Genomic DNA, 17,575 nt, shown 5'->3' with positions numbered 1-17,575 from the left:
CTCACAACCAGACATTTGGATCAAGACTCTGGGATGCTCCTTAACTTTATTTTTCATTCTTATATACCATTAAGGCTTTCTAATTGGATTAAAAAAGTCCTATTGTTTTACCTGGTTATTCATGTTGTTCTAATATAGAGCTTGTTACCATCCCCATCCTTACCAAGGAAGACTGGGAATAAACATAATGGGGAAGGAACTCTATTCAGATTTCTGAAGCTGAAGTTTTTAAACTATACCAGATCATAAGAGAGTCCCGGGGCGCCTGGGTGGCTCAGTGGGTTAAAGCCTCTGCCTTTGGCTCAGGTCATGATCCCAGGGTCCTGGGATCGAGCCTCGCATCGGGCTCTCTGCTCGGCAGGGAGCTTGCTTCTCCTCCTCTCTCTCTGCCTGCCTCTCTACTTGTGATCTCTGTCAAATAAATAAAAATAAAATCTTAAAAAAAAAAAGAGAGAGTCCCATGTGTAACAAATATATAGAACATGTATTTCGAAGTTCCCACAGATTTCTGTGCAAGGCTGGGAGCAGAGAAACTGTTGAACAGGTATCTTATTCAATTTTGAACAACAGGTGAGGTACAACAAACCCATATCCCATAATGCACAGAGCACCCTTTTCAGAGTATGGGGTCTTTACATCCTAGTAATACTGGATTATTGATGGGAGAGAGGCGGCAATGGGACAAAAGACCTTACTTCAGGGTTTCCTCACAGCTGCCCTTCAGCCCATCCCAAACTTCCTACCACCCAGGAAGGCCACAGCGCAGGTCCGAGAAAGGGTGCGGCAGGTAGGGTAAGGCAGAACATTCACTATAGGAACTCCTGAACTGTAGCCCATGCTGTCCCCCAACATGCACCTTTCTCTTACCCAGGTGAGTGATTTATGTCAACTTAGTGATTTAATTAAAGGGCTCCTGGTGCAGTGTTTCCTTCCAGGCAGATCCAACAGGTGGGGACCGGGACAAAAGTACCAATGAAAACCCATGTGCCACGTGGCTAAAGAGTTAAAAGTTACACGGCAAGCTAACAGAGGGTTGAATAAAATACGTTCCAATCTGCCACTTCGACGCGAATGCTTTTGTAAGAATTGGAAACCCAGGTATCGATGTACAGTCTTTAGCCAGCTCAGAGTACCTTCCATCTGGACCCTGGTCCTGAGGCAGCCCTAGTCTCTCCCTCCCACCCTTTAGCCCCTTTCCTTCCATCCCTGAGCTCTGGTTTGCACCACAAGGGGCTTCTTCTTGCTTAGGTGAGAATTCTCCAGGGTACACCGCCAGGACTGATTCACTAATCTACCCACACAGACTCACTGTTGGCCGCGCCTTGCACCCAGGAATGTGTAGCCATGATGCACGATGCTGCTTGCCTGTAGGAACTGGGGCTCCCAGAAGAGGGACATACATGCCTTTAAAGTGGCTGGAGGTCATCTAGGTAGGAAATACTAGGTTCCCAGCTACAAAAACCAAGTGACAAGAGGGTCAGGATGGGCACCTCTAAGCAAGGGCCCCTGTTCACTGGGGCTGATGTGCTCCCTCTCGGCTGGTACTGGGTCAGAAACCAATCTCTCCCCTATCACAGCTGGGCAGTCTAATTACTGTCTTAGAAATAGTGATACTTTGTATATAGCTAAGGCTTCAGACAAAAATTTTGTTGCAGTTTTATGCTCATTCACAGTGTTGATGGATGGAATTATATTTTTGCTCTGAGGGAATATTGACAAAGCAAGAACTGGGACCTTAAGTACATGAACAGCTTAGTCCCCACTTTTCAGCTGAGTCCTGTTCTCAAAGCCATAATACCGTAGATGGAACCCACTTTGCAAGAATGCTGGAGAGCAGCAGATGAATAAATCCATGGAGTGGGGGTTTCTTCAAAGGAATAAACCCTTTAGAAGAACTTGAGAATCCAGATGAAAAAGAACATTTCATTTCCATTTGTTATATACCTAAAAGTGAATTTTTATTAAAAGCAGATCACATCACTTCAGGAAATTCAGAAAACTATATCTAAATACATGGAACGCAAGATATTCCTCATCAATTTAGATTCTTATAGCCTCATAAAGATAAAATGCAGATGAATTGATTTAGATCAAGCCTTCATTAAATTTTAGAATTAGCTTTTGGGATCCCATGTATTGCAATGTGCAGAGCCTGATTCCTGAGCATTGTGACAAAGCCATGAGTGGATAAATGATAAAGTGCATCGTTGCTAGAAATAACACAGTCTGCCTTTGGTTTGTGCTAATAAACTATAAGACATCCTAAATTCCAATTTTAATATGAGAAATCCACCTCATTATAAGTAATCTCAAACTCTGTATGTTATCAGCATTTTCATGTGTTTTCTTTGGTGAGTCTGAAATATAATTTGCTGTTTATGCTTCTAATGTAAATCTCCAATTTCTGGTTGGCCACCCTGGCACTAAGCCAGAGCTCTAATTTAGTTCCCTCTTTCTTTATTTCTTACATCAAAAGAGACTTGGTTTGAATAACAAACATTCAATCGACTTAGACGTGGGGTGGCAGGCAGCAGAGGCATTACCTGTTTACCTTTTATTGCCTGTTTTGAATTGGCTTTTCTGGGAACAAAACGAATAAGACATGATGTTCCTTCATCTAGTTTTCACCCAGGTTATTTATCAGAAGACACCCCCTCCCTCCCTGGCCCATGGCGGGGTGAAGAATTCAGCCTGGGAGCAGGCTTCCAACCTAACACTATCATGGATTATTGCTCTACCAAGTCATGAAGGACTTCATTGTCCGATAGACTCTGGCTTGGGCTGATAATTGTTTTTGATTCCAGGAGCTGCTGCTGCTAACACATTTGTAAGCCGTGGGACAACAGTGTGCTGGGAACGGAACATACACTCTTTGAGCCACTTTGAGACTTTGCAAGGGTTCCCCCACACCCCCCTGCCCTCGCTGTCTGGCACATTCATTGGCCTGATAAAAGGCAGAAACAATTTAGTACACCTTGGGTGGTACTTAAAACAAACTTTATTCTCAGGAACAGCAGTTATGTCTAACTTGCTGCTGTATATGTTGATATTTCCTCTAAATACTAAGTCTGAATATATTCAATCAAATAGCTAATCACTCAAGTTCCCTGCCACCTTCCTGGTTCTCCAGGTTGCCTCTCATGATACTCCATGTAAACACTGCATTTGAGAAGATACAGAGATCAGCATCCCTAGAGTCACATGATCACATCAATCTGTGAAAATAGCATGACTTAAAAATCAAAGTCTCTTAGTACTCTGCCAACGGGCTTTGGCATGATCTTGGCAATCATTTAGATTTTTTTTTTTTTTTGCTGTTATAATTTTCCCAAGTGGAAATAGTCTCGTATTTTGCTGAAGTTGTCCAAGCTAGTGAACATCAATCCATCTTCCTGGGTACTAAATCGTCAGCTGAATGTATTCAGTCCACAGAGAAACCAGTAAAGTGAGTGTGGAACTGCTTGGTGGCTGCTCCTTTCATCTTAAGAAACTGCAATACAAATTCCTGAAATCATTTATGCAGGAATTTTTATTCTTTAAATCTTCCAGTGTTAAAGCAACAAGAAAACACTTAGAATGTCCTTTGGTGGAATCTTATTACACTTGTTATATATGTAAACTGATATTCTTTGATGCCAGCACGTTCGTTGCCCTTACAGAGAAGTCTCTGCACAATGAAACAAAACAGAACGGAAGAGGACAAAATAAAATGTCAGTCTTTGCTGCTTCGAATTAGATACATTAACAGATTGTCTGGTAACACAAATCGGCAAGAATACAAAAAATCTACATATTACAGTATTTCAAGAAAAATAACTTCATTTGAATACAAAAGGATAGATACACTTTCTTTTTTCCTAGAGCCACTCTTGGACAGTGGATGTGTGCTCGCACTGGGAGTGACTTCAGTGCTGCTAAGATAGACGGGGTATGACTGGCTTGAGCTTTTGGAGGGGGGCTGTTACACGTGTGCATTACTAACATCAGACAAAGAAATCTTTCAACCAACAAGGGTTACAGAGCAACGTTCACTAAAGCACAGGTTGGAAGGGGTTCAGGGACCGAAGCAGGCCAATATGGCAGCTTGGAACAGATTTCCTTATACCCACAGTGCACTGCCAGCAAAGAACGCTTCTATTTGGTTGGTCCACACACCGGGCCAGTGGTGCCGGGGCACCCCACGGGAGAGCAGCGAATGGTTTTAGGTTGCTTGATTTGTTTGTTGTCTTTCCTGTTTGGGTGGGGGGCTGTCGCAGCCTTCCCAGTCGGCGAGAAGCTCCGCAGCTGGCCGGGTGATTTGCGGTGAGAGTATCAACAGCTGCCAACTTCTCTGGAGTCAGAAATTAACAGTCTTGACTCGGGTGTGCTGTCCGCGGCTGATAGATATGGCTTAGTTCAGTCAGGCCTTCTTAGTTTTTGTACACGGTGTTGGAGTGGGGGTGTCTGAGTGTGTGTTTCCTATGTTGTTGGTAGCGAATGCTTGCAGGTCGCCTTGGCCTCCCCCCTTGTCGCCCTTGCCGCGGCGGGCCCAGGGCGGGCTGGTGGCCCGTGGCTCGCCTAGACCAGCAGGGGGCTGGCGGTGCCCAGCAGCGCGGTCAGCAGCAGCAGCGCGGGGGAGCCGGGCGGGGGCGCCCCGTGGCCGGAGTCGGAGCCGCAGCTGCCCGCCTCCTCGCACCGCAGCTTCTCACACAGGATGCCCGTGTAGGCGGCTGGGCAGAGGCAGCGCACGTTGTTGTGGCACGTCCCTCCGTTCTGACAGTGCAGGAGCTCATTGTCGCAGACATTCGCTGCAGAACGGGGGGTGGGGGGTTGGGGGTGGGGTGGGGCGCGGGGAGAAGAAGCAGAATCAATTTCAGTTCATCTAGTACAGCATGTTTTCAGCTTAAAAAACAATAAACAAAAAAACAAAAAACAAAAAAAACTCTATCGATCTTGTGCGCCCCCCACGCCCCCGCGACAAACTAAGCATGTGACTCCCAATTTCCAAACAAATGTAGTTTGCTTTTGTGTGTGTGTGTGTGTGTGTGTGTGTGTTTTAAATCATATTTATCCTTTTCGTATAGATTTTTTTGCTGTGATCTTGGGTAGTATTGCCCATTTCAGGCTATCGAGTACAAAGTAATGGAATACTCCTGGTTTGGCAGTTAATAGAACTGGGATCTGTTGTGACCTCCTGCATTTTTAAAGGACAAGTGCCCGATACAAGAATGCAGAGTTTTAAAGGCAGATGAATGGTAGTTAAAATGCAAAGCAGTATTGCTAAAATGACCAAGAACCTCCAAAGGGGTGGGCCATTGTCCCTACAGGTGATTCCAGCGGCTGCATGCGGGAAGACAGAGCGAACGGGGAGTGAGGAGAGAGGGTATGGGACAGGGGCAGACAGCATGCTCCAGGCAGGCGGCAGCCAGATCAGAAGAGAGAAAGTGGTTTCATGGGAGGGGAGTGAGGACAAGCAGTCATATTTGCCCCTGACAGCCTATTAGGATATTCATTGCCTTGTAAATATGGGAAGTAGAACCCAAGGTTACCTTGATTTCCCGCAATAATAAAAAATGCAGTGATGAGACCCTGATTACCAAAATTTCACGATGTCCGTCAATTAATAGAATCGGTTCGAATAAATCAAGCAAACAATTCCAGACACTAAAATTCATTCATGGTCCCTGCCATGTAATTTTCATCTTTAATAATTACTTATTTCAAAGTTCTGGTTATCCTCATTAATTCCATGTCTCCTATTCTTTTAGATAATCAAGGTTTCACTGATTTAGCAGAATGTTAAATAGGACCCAGGGAAATTAAAATAACAACAAAGAGTAAAAGAGCCAAGAACACTTCCCAGCAACATATGCTGCTTAAGTATTTAATATACAGAACCACTCTGGAGCAGGGTGGGGGGTAGGGGCAAAGCAGAAAAGGTAGATTTTTATAAATTATAACATTTTTCATTTTTTAAAAATGTCATGGTCAAATTTCCCCAGGGGGACCACATGAATTAAACACATACACTCACACACACACACACACACACACACACACACACAGTCTCTCTCTCTCTCTCTCTCAATATTACTATCAAGTGCAAAGTACTGAAAAAAAAAAAAAAAGCCAACAAAACACCAAAAAAACCCATCCCAAGTAGTAATTCATTACAGAATGTTGCTTGTCCATTAATCATGTTCAGTAGTCATGTCACCTTCAAAATGTGCTAATGCCTTGTACGCAAATGAGCTCAGGAAAGATGGTAGTGGACTCTCACAGAGTTAATACCAAAGTGCCCTAAAGGGGCCTTGTTTTACCTTCTTCCTCAGTGACCTCTAAGACAGCTGCGTAATGTATTGGTACAATTTTCAAAAGTATCCACACTTGCTGTCTGCAAATGTCAGAAGTGACCATTCAGGCTTCCTAAATCCTTTAGGCTCCAAATTTCAACATTCATTATATATGTCATACAAATATGACAGACATTATATAATCTCATGATTATATAAGCTGCCTCTCATTGATGGCAGAAATCCTGAATATGAGACACAAATTATAGTATTTTATGTGCCATGGTTAAAAATGTCAAGAGCTGTGGAAGGGATGCAAAAATTTACATGTGTAGAGTGTAACTGGTTGTTGAAACTGGTTGTTGTTAATTTGAGAAGCATCCATGGGTTTTCAGCATTTTGTTTTGCTTACACTTCAGGAAATATCTGTTTAATTGGGGTAACATGGAAGAAACAGATCTAAATAACTGTTTCCATTTTAAGTTAGAGATTCTCAGCATTTCTTATCCCAGGCAGCAGATTGCTGAATGGGATATTTCCTTTCATTTGGCACCAGAGGTGGGGAAATATCTGTTCTATCAATATCGATAATTGCTTGCCTTGAATAATTGAGAAGAAATCAATAGTTAATTAAATATTGCTCTCCTTAAAAAAAAAAAGCTATTTTTCTTCTTGGACCTGAATGTAAATCAGCTGTTGGACAGAGGTTTCTTTCTTCTTTTCTTCTTTCTTTCCTTTTTTTTTTTCCCAAGAAGCTGGTGATTAAGTTAAAATTCAATACCTTCCCTACATTTAAAATAATCAGTTAGTTGATGCTGGTGAGTGTGAGAAATTGAGTAACTATGCAAGGACCAGATGTAACCCAGGATTCATAATATCATGGATTGGGGAAGTAAATTTTTTTCTGTAAGAGATAAACAGAAGAAATCAAATCTAGAATATATTTCATTACTTTAGAATTCCCTATAAGACTTTTTACATTTAGTCTCCTGATGGTGCTATTCAACAAACACAGATTATCACTGATATGTACAGCATTCTATTGGAATCATGTGCTAGGCACACATCTGAACTTAACTATAAATCTTACCTGATATTCGTTAATTTATCCTCCGTCTACATGTTTTTTTGTACCAAATTTGTGGTGCTTAATGAATAAACTAGTTGGCTAACAAATATCACTGACCTCTTCTTCAGCATAGGAAACCTTGTACTAAACACCATGAACAGATTTAAAAAAAAGGATAGAGCGTGTTCCCTGCTCCTATGGAGTTCAAGTCTGATTGGGAAGATAAAATATAGGCAGGACATGATCTAATAATAATTTCATTAGCATGCCTTTATCAATTCCATCCACTTCAGTCAACATCTGTTGTGTGCCAGGCAACCCCACTCGATTGTATGTTTGTAACTCTACCTGCCTTAAAGGAGCCCACGGTTTGGCAGAAAACAAAACAAACATGCAGAAATAACTATGACACACACAAAAAAAGACTGTAAAGGAAGCATTTGCAAAACGCCAGGGGAACTGAGATGCTGGCGTAAATAATTATTTGGGGGAAGATTAGAAAAGATTCTAGAAAGGAGATTGTATTTGAACAATAGTGCACTCTAGGCAGATAATGGTAGAAGAAGTGTTATGGATGGGGAAACTGTATGAGTGCAGACAGGGAGACTTGCAAGTGCAGAGTGCTGGTTATTAAGCTATTGTCTCTCAACTCTAAAAGCACCCTTATGCACTTTGTCTTCGGCTTCCACCGACTGGGAGCACTAGAGGCACCAGAGAAGGTGAAGGGATTTCCTTTCTCCCATTTGATGGCTCTTCCTCAGTGTTGCCCCATGATGGCCCTTCACCCCAGGAGCAGCATTTGATCCCAGTGCATAGCTTTATTCAGAATTAGCTTTATTCTCCCCCTTAGAAGGTTCCTGCACCAACCCAGCAGCGCTCCTTCTCTACAGGTTTGAGCTTAGCTCGAAGGGCCCCTGCCCAGGTTTCAGAGGTACAAGTCAGCAGCCCGGCATTACATCCCCCCATGTCTGTGGGGTCTCCTCTCTGTCCTTTTAGTTGCTAATAATCCATCCTCTTTCCTGTGATCCCTCTGCCCAGGAGTGGTACTATTTCCTGCTTATACACAGTTACTACTATCTCTGAGGGACTTCAGTGTCCTATTCTCATTTCTAAATTCCAAAACACCTGTTTAACTGTTTCCTTTAATGAATCCTCTCTATTGAAATGCCTAGTGCCATTTCAGTTTTCTGACAGGGGCCTGAATGAGAGACTCATGGAACACATTAGCGAATGGCAAATGGACTGGTGTGGCTGGAATGTGGGATATGCCCAGGGCAAATGGAGACTAGAAAGGTAGACTGTGGCCTGATTGGGTACATTCTACATAATATGCAACATAGTTTCAATAATAGGCAGTGGGAAGCTGTCAAAAACCTATGAGCAAGGTGGTATTTTAAATGGAAGAGAAACAGGTGAGGCTTGGCCAGAGAAAGGTTAGACTGGAGAAGAGGGGCCCAGATGCTTTAGTAGAATGGGCTTGGTCTGATAATAGCAATGGGGAGGGAGAGGGGATAGATTTGGATGCAGATGATTTGAAATGGGTAAGAGAGATTCTGAGGTTCCTGTTTTCAGTATTCAGATGCATTATAATAAAATTTATTAAGAAAAGTAGATCAGGGACACCTGGGTGGCTCAGTTGGTTAAGCAGCTGCCTTCAGCTCAGGTCATCATCCCAGCATCATGGGATCGAGTCCCACATCGGGCTCCTTTCGCCGCAGGGAGCCTGCTTCTCCCTCTGACTCTGCTTGCCACTCTGTCTGCCTGTGCTCGCTCTCGCTCTCTCTCTGACAAATAAATAAATAAAATCTTTAAAAAATAAATAAATAAATAAAAAGAAAAGAAAAGTAGATCAGAGGAGGGCTTTGGGCAGGGAAGAAAATGCACTTTTTTGGATGTACTGACTTTGAGGGGTCTGAAGGCTCTTCCTCAGGGGTATTATTCTTAGTTGGAAAAACTAATTAACCATTCAGGAGGTAGGTCATCCTGGAGATACAGGTTTGGAGCAGGAGTGATGGTGGTCATTGTTACAAAGAGTGAAGTGAAGGGAATAGAAGACCTAATCTTGGTAGAATATAGAGTGAGGACAAATGAATGCTCTAGATAGAACACTGAATAATATCAGCATTTAGGCCACAGGAAGAGAATGAAAGATCATGAAGGGTCCTGAGAAGAAAAGACGTCAACAAAATACAGTGATCATTTGAGGGCATACAATTTAATTCTAGAAGTCTTCCTGCTGTGCGTGACTCTATCTAGGGATAAACAAATAGACTGGAAGAGTGTGAGAGGAAGGGCACTTTGAGTTGGGTGGAGGATATTGCAAAATAAGCATTACATGCTCTTGATTAAATCTGACAGAAGGGATTTTGGAATAATTAAAAAAAGGATTGGAGAAATTTAAGGAATTAACATTTAACAGAGGTCTTTGGTTGTCAGTCTAAATTGGTGTTTTTTAACAGTGGATGATTTTGTCTCCCAGGGTTCATTTGACAATGTCTGCAGACTTTTGGTTGTCACATCTCAAGGGAGGGCTACTGGCCTCTAGTGGACAGAAGCCAGAGATGCTGCTAAATATCCCACAATGCACAGGGCAGCACCCCCCCCCCCCCAACCTCCACTCCAGGTTAATCCCTCTTCAATTTAGGTTGATGGTAAAATGATGAAGTTCTGGATCAGGGTGTCAGCCATAGGAGAGGAGCGGTTGTCCTTATATATACTGGGCAAAGGGGAAGGAAGTTGTCTTGCTGATTCTAGATCACAGAATAATAGTGAGTTTTAAGGTACCGAGCCATAGGAATTAGAGGCAACTATAAATACCTGAAGTTGAACTAGAAGAATGGATTACCCTTGGAGGGGAGTAAATACAGAACCTTGGGATTTAAGACAGACCCTTTAGCCCTGTTCACAATGAAAGAATGAGAGAGGAAAGAAAATCACCTTCGTCATATAATTTGTTCCACCTTGTTATGTTAGAAATAGTAAAATTAGAGTGTGGGGAAACTCCAGAAACTAGACAAATTCTAGATGAGGAAACTGAAATCAATTTACGGAAGAACTGGAGCTAGAATCAGAGGTCCTGATTTACAAGATTCCTGCTCTTCACATTGAAAAGAATGTTCAGGAGAAACAGTAGATGGTGGCATGCAGCACACATCCTATGGTCCTCAAGACAATCAAAATAAACTCTGTAATCCCTAGTGGATTCTCACTTGTACTGACCTGCTGTTCTGCCTTCATACCACACTGTGAATAGGCAGGGTATATGTTGTTGGCATTAAATCTCGTATCTTCCAGACTTCTCCTACCACATTTTGGCAAAGCTCCAAGTACAAATCAGCTCATCCATAAAATGTAATAAAAAATATCAAAGGTCTAGATTGAGAATATCAGGCATGTCACTGCAGACTAAAAATCCAACCAGGGATTGCTACCCAACACACACCTTGCAGTTATCACTTCCTTTACTTGATGCCCTTCTGTGTGGATTTGTCTCAACTGAAAATCCTGACCTTACTTGAGGATGTATTTACATTAAACAGGTCCTGACTCTTTCTTCATTGCTATTGACAATCTAAGGGTGTGTGATCTCTGTAAACAGGGAAGGTTTGCCTTTAAACCCCTTATACAACACTTGATTCAGTATTGGTGGCAAATTGTTATTTGCTAGACACATTGTGTTTATTATGATAAAATATCCTTAGATATCAGAAAAGCTAATCCTACTTTGGTACTGGCTTGACTGTATTCTAAAGGATACTTTTATCATTGATAAAAAATAATTCATTTAGGGTGTGTCCAATATCACACCATATAACCTATAACCCCCTGTGGTTTCAGTATTAAGATTGCTTTCAAATGGAGCAACCAGAATGATCTGCGGCCACTGAGAGATAGGGTTAGAGTATTAATGTTAGACCCAAAGAGTTATGTGGCTAAAAGATGAACTGTGGAATCCTTGTGGAGAGGCTATAGTTGGCAGGGTCTTATAACAGTTCCGATCACAGCTTCAGTAAGCAAGATATATAATAGTAGATAAATAAGCTTCCACAGTTGCTATGAGCTTCTTAAAAAAAAAAAAAACCTCAGAATTTTCAAAGTGAAAAAATAGGAATGAGCAGCATTTCTTCCTCCCTGTTTCCCTTCTTATTTTTCCTTTGGCTTCAATAAGAGCCGCAGGGATGTAGCTAAAGTATTCAATTCTTTAACTTGTTTTTGTGGGTTCCTTGACTGTCATACACATTTCTCTTCCCAAACTGTAATCTCTCATCAAAATGTCCATGATGAGAGCTTGATTCCTTTTACTTCCATTAGTTCTTTCTGGAAGGTATGGAAAAGCAGACACAGAGGGATCACTATGCTCAAAATGGGCACCAGCCAGAACTTAGTGTTGCTGCTTGTTCTATTCTTCTTTGCTTTGGTGACCTCAAGGGTCACTTATTCCCGTTATGGTCATGACGATCCACTGCATTACAAAAGGGAAGTTTTCTTTTCTGTGTTTGGGTCTTGTTCAAAGCTATACATTTGGGTTCACCCTGTCAGTGAGCTGCTATGCTTGAGCAATGCTGGGTCTGTATTTATAGACTTGAAAGTTTCTCTTTTTGGTTTTGTCTCAGGCACTTCAAGGGATCGATGCAATGCATTGCCATGACAGCCTTCCTTGATGGTTGTATTAATAAAGTGACCTCTACCTTCCCTACCTGAAACGAGCCCAGGATTGCAGAGGGAAAGATGTTCCAAATTGTTCCGTCCTTTTCAAAGAAACGTCAAAGAGTGAATAACCTCTACCAAACAGGCTAATAACAAAGGCATGTGTGCAACATTCAGTTCTGATTTAGGCATTTGAGAATTTTGTGGCAGGAAGATAAAGAGCTATGATTATGACCCACTTATTCAGCCTTGGCGGCTGTGATATGATGTTGTGAGCTGTGGGATATAAAATTGGAACTACAGGTTAGCTCCTGGGGTATGGAAGAATCTCTGTTGGCTGGTATCTAATGGCCTTTTGTGAATTCTGGGCACACTAACTACGCTTCCCCCCATCTTTTCCCACTTAGGTCTGGCTATGACTGGTGATGGGGTACAGCAGAGAAAATAGTGATGAAGATTCATGAAACCTGGGTTCTAGTTCTGATTAGCCATCCATTTGCTGTGAGGTCTTGGACATATCATGAAGCCACTCAGTGACATCTATCCAAACTTCCATCCAACACCCAACCAGGCACTGTTCTAGATTATGGGCACATGGTGGGAGCCAGGCAGACAATGCAGTCACTTCTGTAAAGCTTAAGTTCTAATGACAGCTAGAAAGTTAGGGAACGAGTTGGAAGTACGTATTTTTAAAATTCTCTTGAACGTTATGATTTGCGTGGGTATTTTTCATGGGGAGCCTATCGTCTTAAGAGTCAAAGAGTGAGGAATTTCTCCTCTTTTTCATCAAATATGTGATGATAGTTAGACTTCTGCAATATTATGAGTCCTGGTGATTACTTGCGTGGCTGTTTTGAATTGATTGGTTTTGCCCATTGGTCTTATCTAGTGCCCCATGGAGCAGGCATAGTTTTTCTCTTGACTTGCACTAGAAGCATTGAGGTGGTGTCAAGGGAATGAGGTGAAGAGAACTTGTGATTCAAGCCAGGTTTCTTTAGTAAATGGGTTGTGTGAACTTGGGGAAATTGTTTTACCTCTTTGTGCTTCTCTATCCTTGCTTCTGAAGCAAGAAGAGTAACACTTGTCCTGTTCACCCACCTCCCAGTTGTTGAAAGCCTCAAGGTGAATCATGTGAAGGTATTTTTAAAAAATATAAAACACAACCTAAGGATACTTTGTTAATGCTCAACATCTTCCCAATCCACCCCCTACCCCCAGTGCTAGAAGCCCAGGGAGTAAGAGTGAGGTGCTTGCTCCTACCCTGCCAGATAAAGAATTCATCATCGCCTATCCAAGTCAAGGTACTCAAGTGAAAACAGAAGCAAATGTCCTCCCTCAAAGACAGCATCTGTATATGTCCTCTGTGGGTATGAATCTTGAGATGGTGTGGGGTCAAACATGCAGTTCTTGAATATTTGTATTCAGCTGTTGTGTCCTCCACAAGGTTGTGTGAGGTCGGCTTAGAGGGGCAGTGCCTGTCTTCTCAAAGGTGACTTATGTGCTCTCACTCAACATGCACTGTCCTGTACCAATCACAGTACAGAAGATCTGTTTTCAGGGTTGCATGAAGCCCAGCTTTAGCTTCTGCTTTGCGGAGGCAGGGCATAAGTTCAGAAGTGAACAGTATCTAGACTGCAACTTGGAGGACATCAGTTGGAAACATCCTTGCCCTCCTGCTCTCAACTTCCACTGCTGTCTGTGTCTAGATGCATCTGGGGACAGTGGTGCTAGGGGCAGGATTCCAGTGTGACAGCATCCAGCCTACTGGGTCCTAACCAGTGTTACGAGGACAAGGAGCAGAGCTGAAATGGCTGTAAGTAGCAATGTGGAGCTGTCAGCCGGGTGGTCAGACGTGGGTGGGTAATCAAGTACAGCACATTCTGATACTACAGAGAATCCATTCTATTCACAGTCATCTAATCTCAAAGCACTGATTATGGGAGTGATGCTTGCTCTGATCCAGTCAAAGGAAACACTGCTCAAAACATCATAAAAAAAAAAAATGCTGGGGCACCTGTGTGGCTCAGTGGGTTAAAGCCTCTGCCTTCGGCTCAAGTCATGATCCCAGGGTCCTGGGATTGAGCCCTGCATCGGGCTCTCTGCTAGGCAGGGAGACTGCCTCCCCCTCTTTCTGTGCCTGCCTCTCTGCCTACTTGTGATTTCTGTCTGTCAAATAAATAAATAAAATCTTAAAAAAAAACAAAAAGCCACATTCATTTTGAAGGAGCCTGTGTTTGCAGTAGGCAGGAACCCAGCTAGCATGGAAGAAATAACAGGTGACTCCAATGAATGAGCAAGAGGCACTGGCCAAAACCCCCCAAAGTTGTCAGGCTTTGCAACTTGCAAAAAAAAAAAAAAAAAAAAAAAAAAAAAAAAAGCCTTTGCTGATGTTGAGAAAAAATGAATTCACTAAGAAGCCCACAAAGCCAAGGGCTGGGCATCTTTTCCCAAAGCGATCATTAATGATGTATTGAAATCCTATTTAGGTCAACACCTTCAGATACAGACACAGGCAAGGTGCTCATAAAAACGGTGCTGAGAAATCACAGTTTCTCATCTGGTATCAGAAAATGCACTCGTCTAGTTTAATAAAAAGGTGCGGCCTCTACTCTTTTTGCCCGAGGTGAAAGATGGCGCTTGTTGGGAGGCTTAGTCACACACGATGCAACACACATCAGGGTATAAACCACTGTTTCAAAGTACAGGACATTATGTCAGGATGAGTAGCAGCCCAAATATTTATCCAGCATGATCCCCCTAAGTACAGACTTAGACCTCTACACACAGCTCATGTAATACCTTAGAAGAAGGACTAGAACAAACTGTACCAAAACACGACCAATGTTTAGCTCTGGCTGGTGGGAGTGCAGGTGCATTTAGTAACTTTAATTTTCGTCTTTGACTCTTCACTTTTTATAAGTTGGGAAGAATAAATATGTGGTCCTTTGAAGATATTAAATATGTTAATAAAAGGAACTGTTGTTACTTGAGAAAATAAAAAGCATATTTTACTGATAGGATAAAAGTGATTCACATAAGAAATGATCCATGTGGCCAAATTTTGCCATAGTTCAGTATTTGTGTCATTCATACATATTTCTAATCAAACTACCAGTTACCTTAAGTTTGCAAAAACTATCTGAGTATATTCTCTAACTGGGATTTAAATAAAAATTGAAACACACACATACACATTATCTCAGGAAAGACAGAAGAGTTCCTACACAATCCTGTAATTCCTAAGAAGGCCCCAAACACTGGGATTCCTTGGCTTGTCAAGAGTACACAGTGTCAGGTGTGGATGGAAACAGCAGAGCCTCTGGAGCTAAAGGGATCTGTAGCCTGAAGGTCTGCTTATTGTTAACTGGTACAGATGATGTGAGATGAACGGACATTTTACATTGGCAGGTCACAGTGATGACTGTGCTGGAATTTTCTACAACCATTCCAGTATAGAGGCTCCAAGTCCAGATTAACTGCACTGAAAGAAAACATACTTCATGCAACTTGAGTCTGCAGGAGATTCCTATGGGTTCCCCTTGTATGTGTCTGCACTGTGTCTAACATGCTCATTGTGGTTATATGTAAGCATGGAGCACTGTTCCTGGCACCAAACGGATACCCAATAAATTACTTACTGAACACACAAATAAAATATGTCTTTTGTTCTCTGCCTTTTTCTGAATCGTGGGCATATATCTAAAATTTGTAGACAGACAAGTAGATCGGTAGATAGGTATCAATACACAGGAATACAGAGCGTAAAGGCTGGAGAGCAGGAAGTGGAGGGAACTTTCCCTTGATGGCCTCCTTTAGTTTCTGGGCAGTAGTAGGTAAGGCTAGTTCCTGAGCATGAGGAAGGGGATGGAGGTGAGATCTTGAGGGCAGGAGTGAAATATTTGGGAGGGAACAGGAGAGGAAGCTAACGAGACACCTGGAAAAAGTTCTGGGTAGTGTTGACACTCTAATTCGGCTCATATCCCGTGATTTGTCAGGCCTTTCCATACCTGCTTTCCTGATGGAGAACACCAGCAGAAAGGGAATGGTGACTTGTTTGCCTTCCTTCGGTGATACAGAGAAGGCCGGGGGAAGGATAGGAGGGAGGGGAAGAAGGCAGAGTGGCAGAGCCAAGTGTGGAGAAGCACCCCCTTCATTTTTCATTAGGCAAAACGTATTAGCTCTTACTATTATAATCTTGGCATGCCAGCCCGATGAAGGTGGAAAAGACATGGCCCTAAAGAAAATGAATGACTTTTTTTTTTTTTTTTTAAATTGGAAGGTAACTCGTTAAATTTGGAACACGGGCTAAAGGAAAATCCAGATGGAACTGAGATGGAGGCAAGAGACTGTCAGAGGCACAGAAAAGAATGCAGGTAAAAAGATTCGGAGCTCTTTGAAATGACGTGGGAATTGTGAAAGGTGATCCATATAGCTGAAAGCAAATCTGTGAAACAGTCCACATTCTGAGGAGGAGGTAGGGCAATACTACAGGCCTTTGATACTTGGCATTAAGAATCCTAGTATCTGTGACTGAAAGGAGATAATTGTGTCATTAATTCACATGCATTTTTTTTGAGACAGAATTTCAATGCCTTTGAGCACTGTGTAAAGCTAAAATATAATTTGAGGTTCCTATTTGTCAAGCTATAGCTAAATGTCTCCTTAGAGACTTAATTTTTCCTATATATACTTGGCAGGAGTGTTCTAAATATGGTCTAAGCCCTCTTAGGATTTTTAAACAGCAGGGATATGTAAGTATGACAAATACTTACTGAAATCACACAGCAGTAACTTTTCTTAATGATTTTTTCTTTTCCTGGGAATCACTGTAATTCACTCTTGTCTGTTGTGGCCTTGCTGTCACCATAACCACCTCCTGACAATGTCAAACCAAGTCTTGGGAGGTGATTTTATAATCGGATGAAATAAAGCCATTTCCCTGTTAATGCCAGTGTCAAGGCAAAATGAATTGGTGTCAATAAATTCAAGGTGAGGAAAACAACATTATGGAATCAAGAGAAGGTGCAAAATGATAGCACGAATCATTTAGGGATGCCAAGCTCCAAGTAAAAATGACTGCTAATTTTCAAAAATGTATTCACCACTGCACCAGGTACCAAACATTTAAGTGTTCTCAAATACATCAGCGGGGTTCAGGAGGGACAAGGGGTTACAATTACAGACGAGTCACAAGCATACCTTTTCGAAAAAGTCCATGGTGACCCATTGCAACTCACATTGTCCTTTCCCACTGATACATTCCTGAGACATCCAGAATTTGAATGGCAAGCTTTAGTATTTCATTGCCTACCCTGGTGTTATCTATAAGTCTGGGTTCGAATACTGCCATCACCACTCATGGCTGAATTTCTGAGTCTCTCTTTTTTCATCTGTAACAGAGGCATCTCAGAGATGTTGTAAGGATGAGAGAGCATTCAGTTCAATGATTATTATTAAGAGTTTTGTGGGTATGGGCACTGCTCAAAGTCCTGCAATAAAAACCCAGACTGGGAGAGCCATGGAAATGGTGTTTATGTGTTTAGGTTCATGGATTTACAACTCCTCAGAGAATGTAACGTCACACGGG

The 17,575-nt window shown here is 42.2% G+C and overlaps 1 protein-coding gene across 3 annotated transcripts in view; it reads right to left on the bottom strand.

Annotated features, from left to right (window-relative positions):
• Positions 1-2,980: 2,980 nt before the first annotated feature.
• The window catches only part of NTNG1 (netrin G1), a 343,207-nt gene continuing 328,612 nt past the window's right edge, over positions 2,981-17,575 (bottom strand). For all 3 annotated transcript variants that reach the window (XM_059375576.1, XM_059375578.1, XM_059375579.1), the window contains one exon: positions 2,981-4,787. In XM_059375576.1, coding sequence (XP_059231559.1) covers positions 4,558-4,787 — 230 coding nt within the window. In that variant the 3' untranslated portion in view covers positions 2,981-4,557. The remainder of the gene's footprint in view (positions 4,788-17,575) is intronic.

Source organism: Mustela nigripes, chromosome 14, assembly GCF_022355385.1.
Source record: "Mustela nigripes isolate SB6536 chromosome 14, MUSNIG.SB6536, whole genome shotgun sequence".
Lineage (NCBI taxonomy): Eukaryota > Metazoa > Chordata > Mammalia > Carnivora > Mustelidae > Mustela > Mustela nigripes.
Note: the sequence above shows the minus strand (reverse complement) of the source record. Positions and strands in the feature narration are given on the sequence as shown.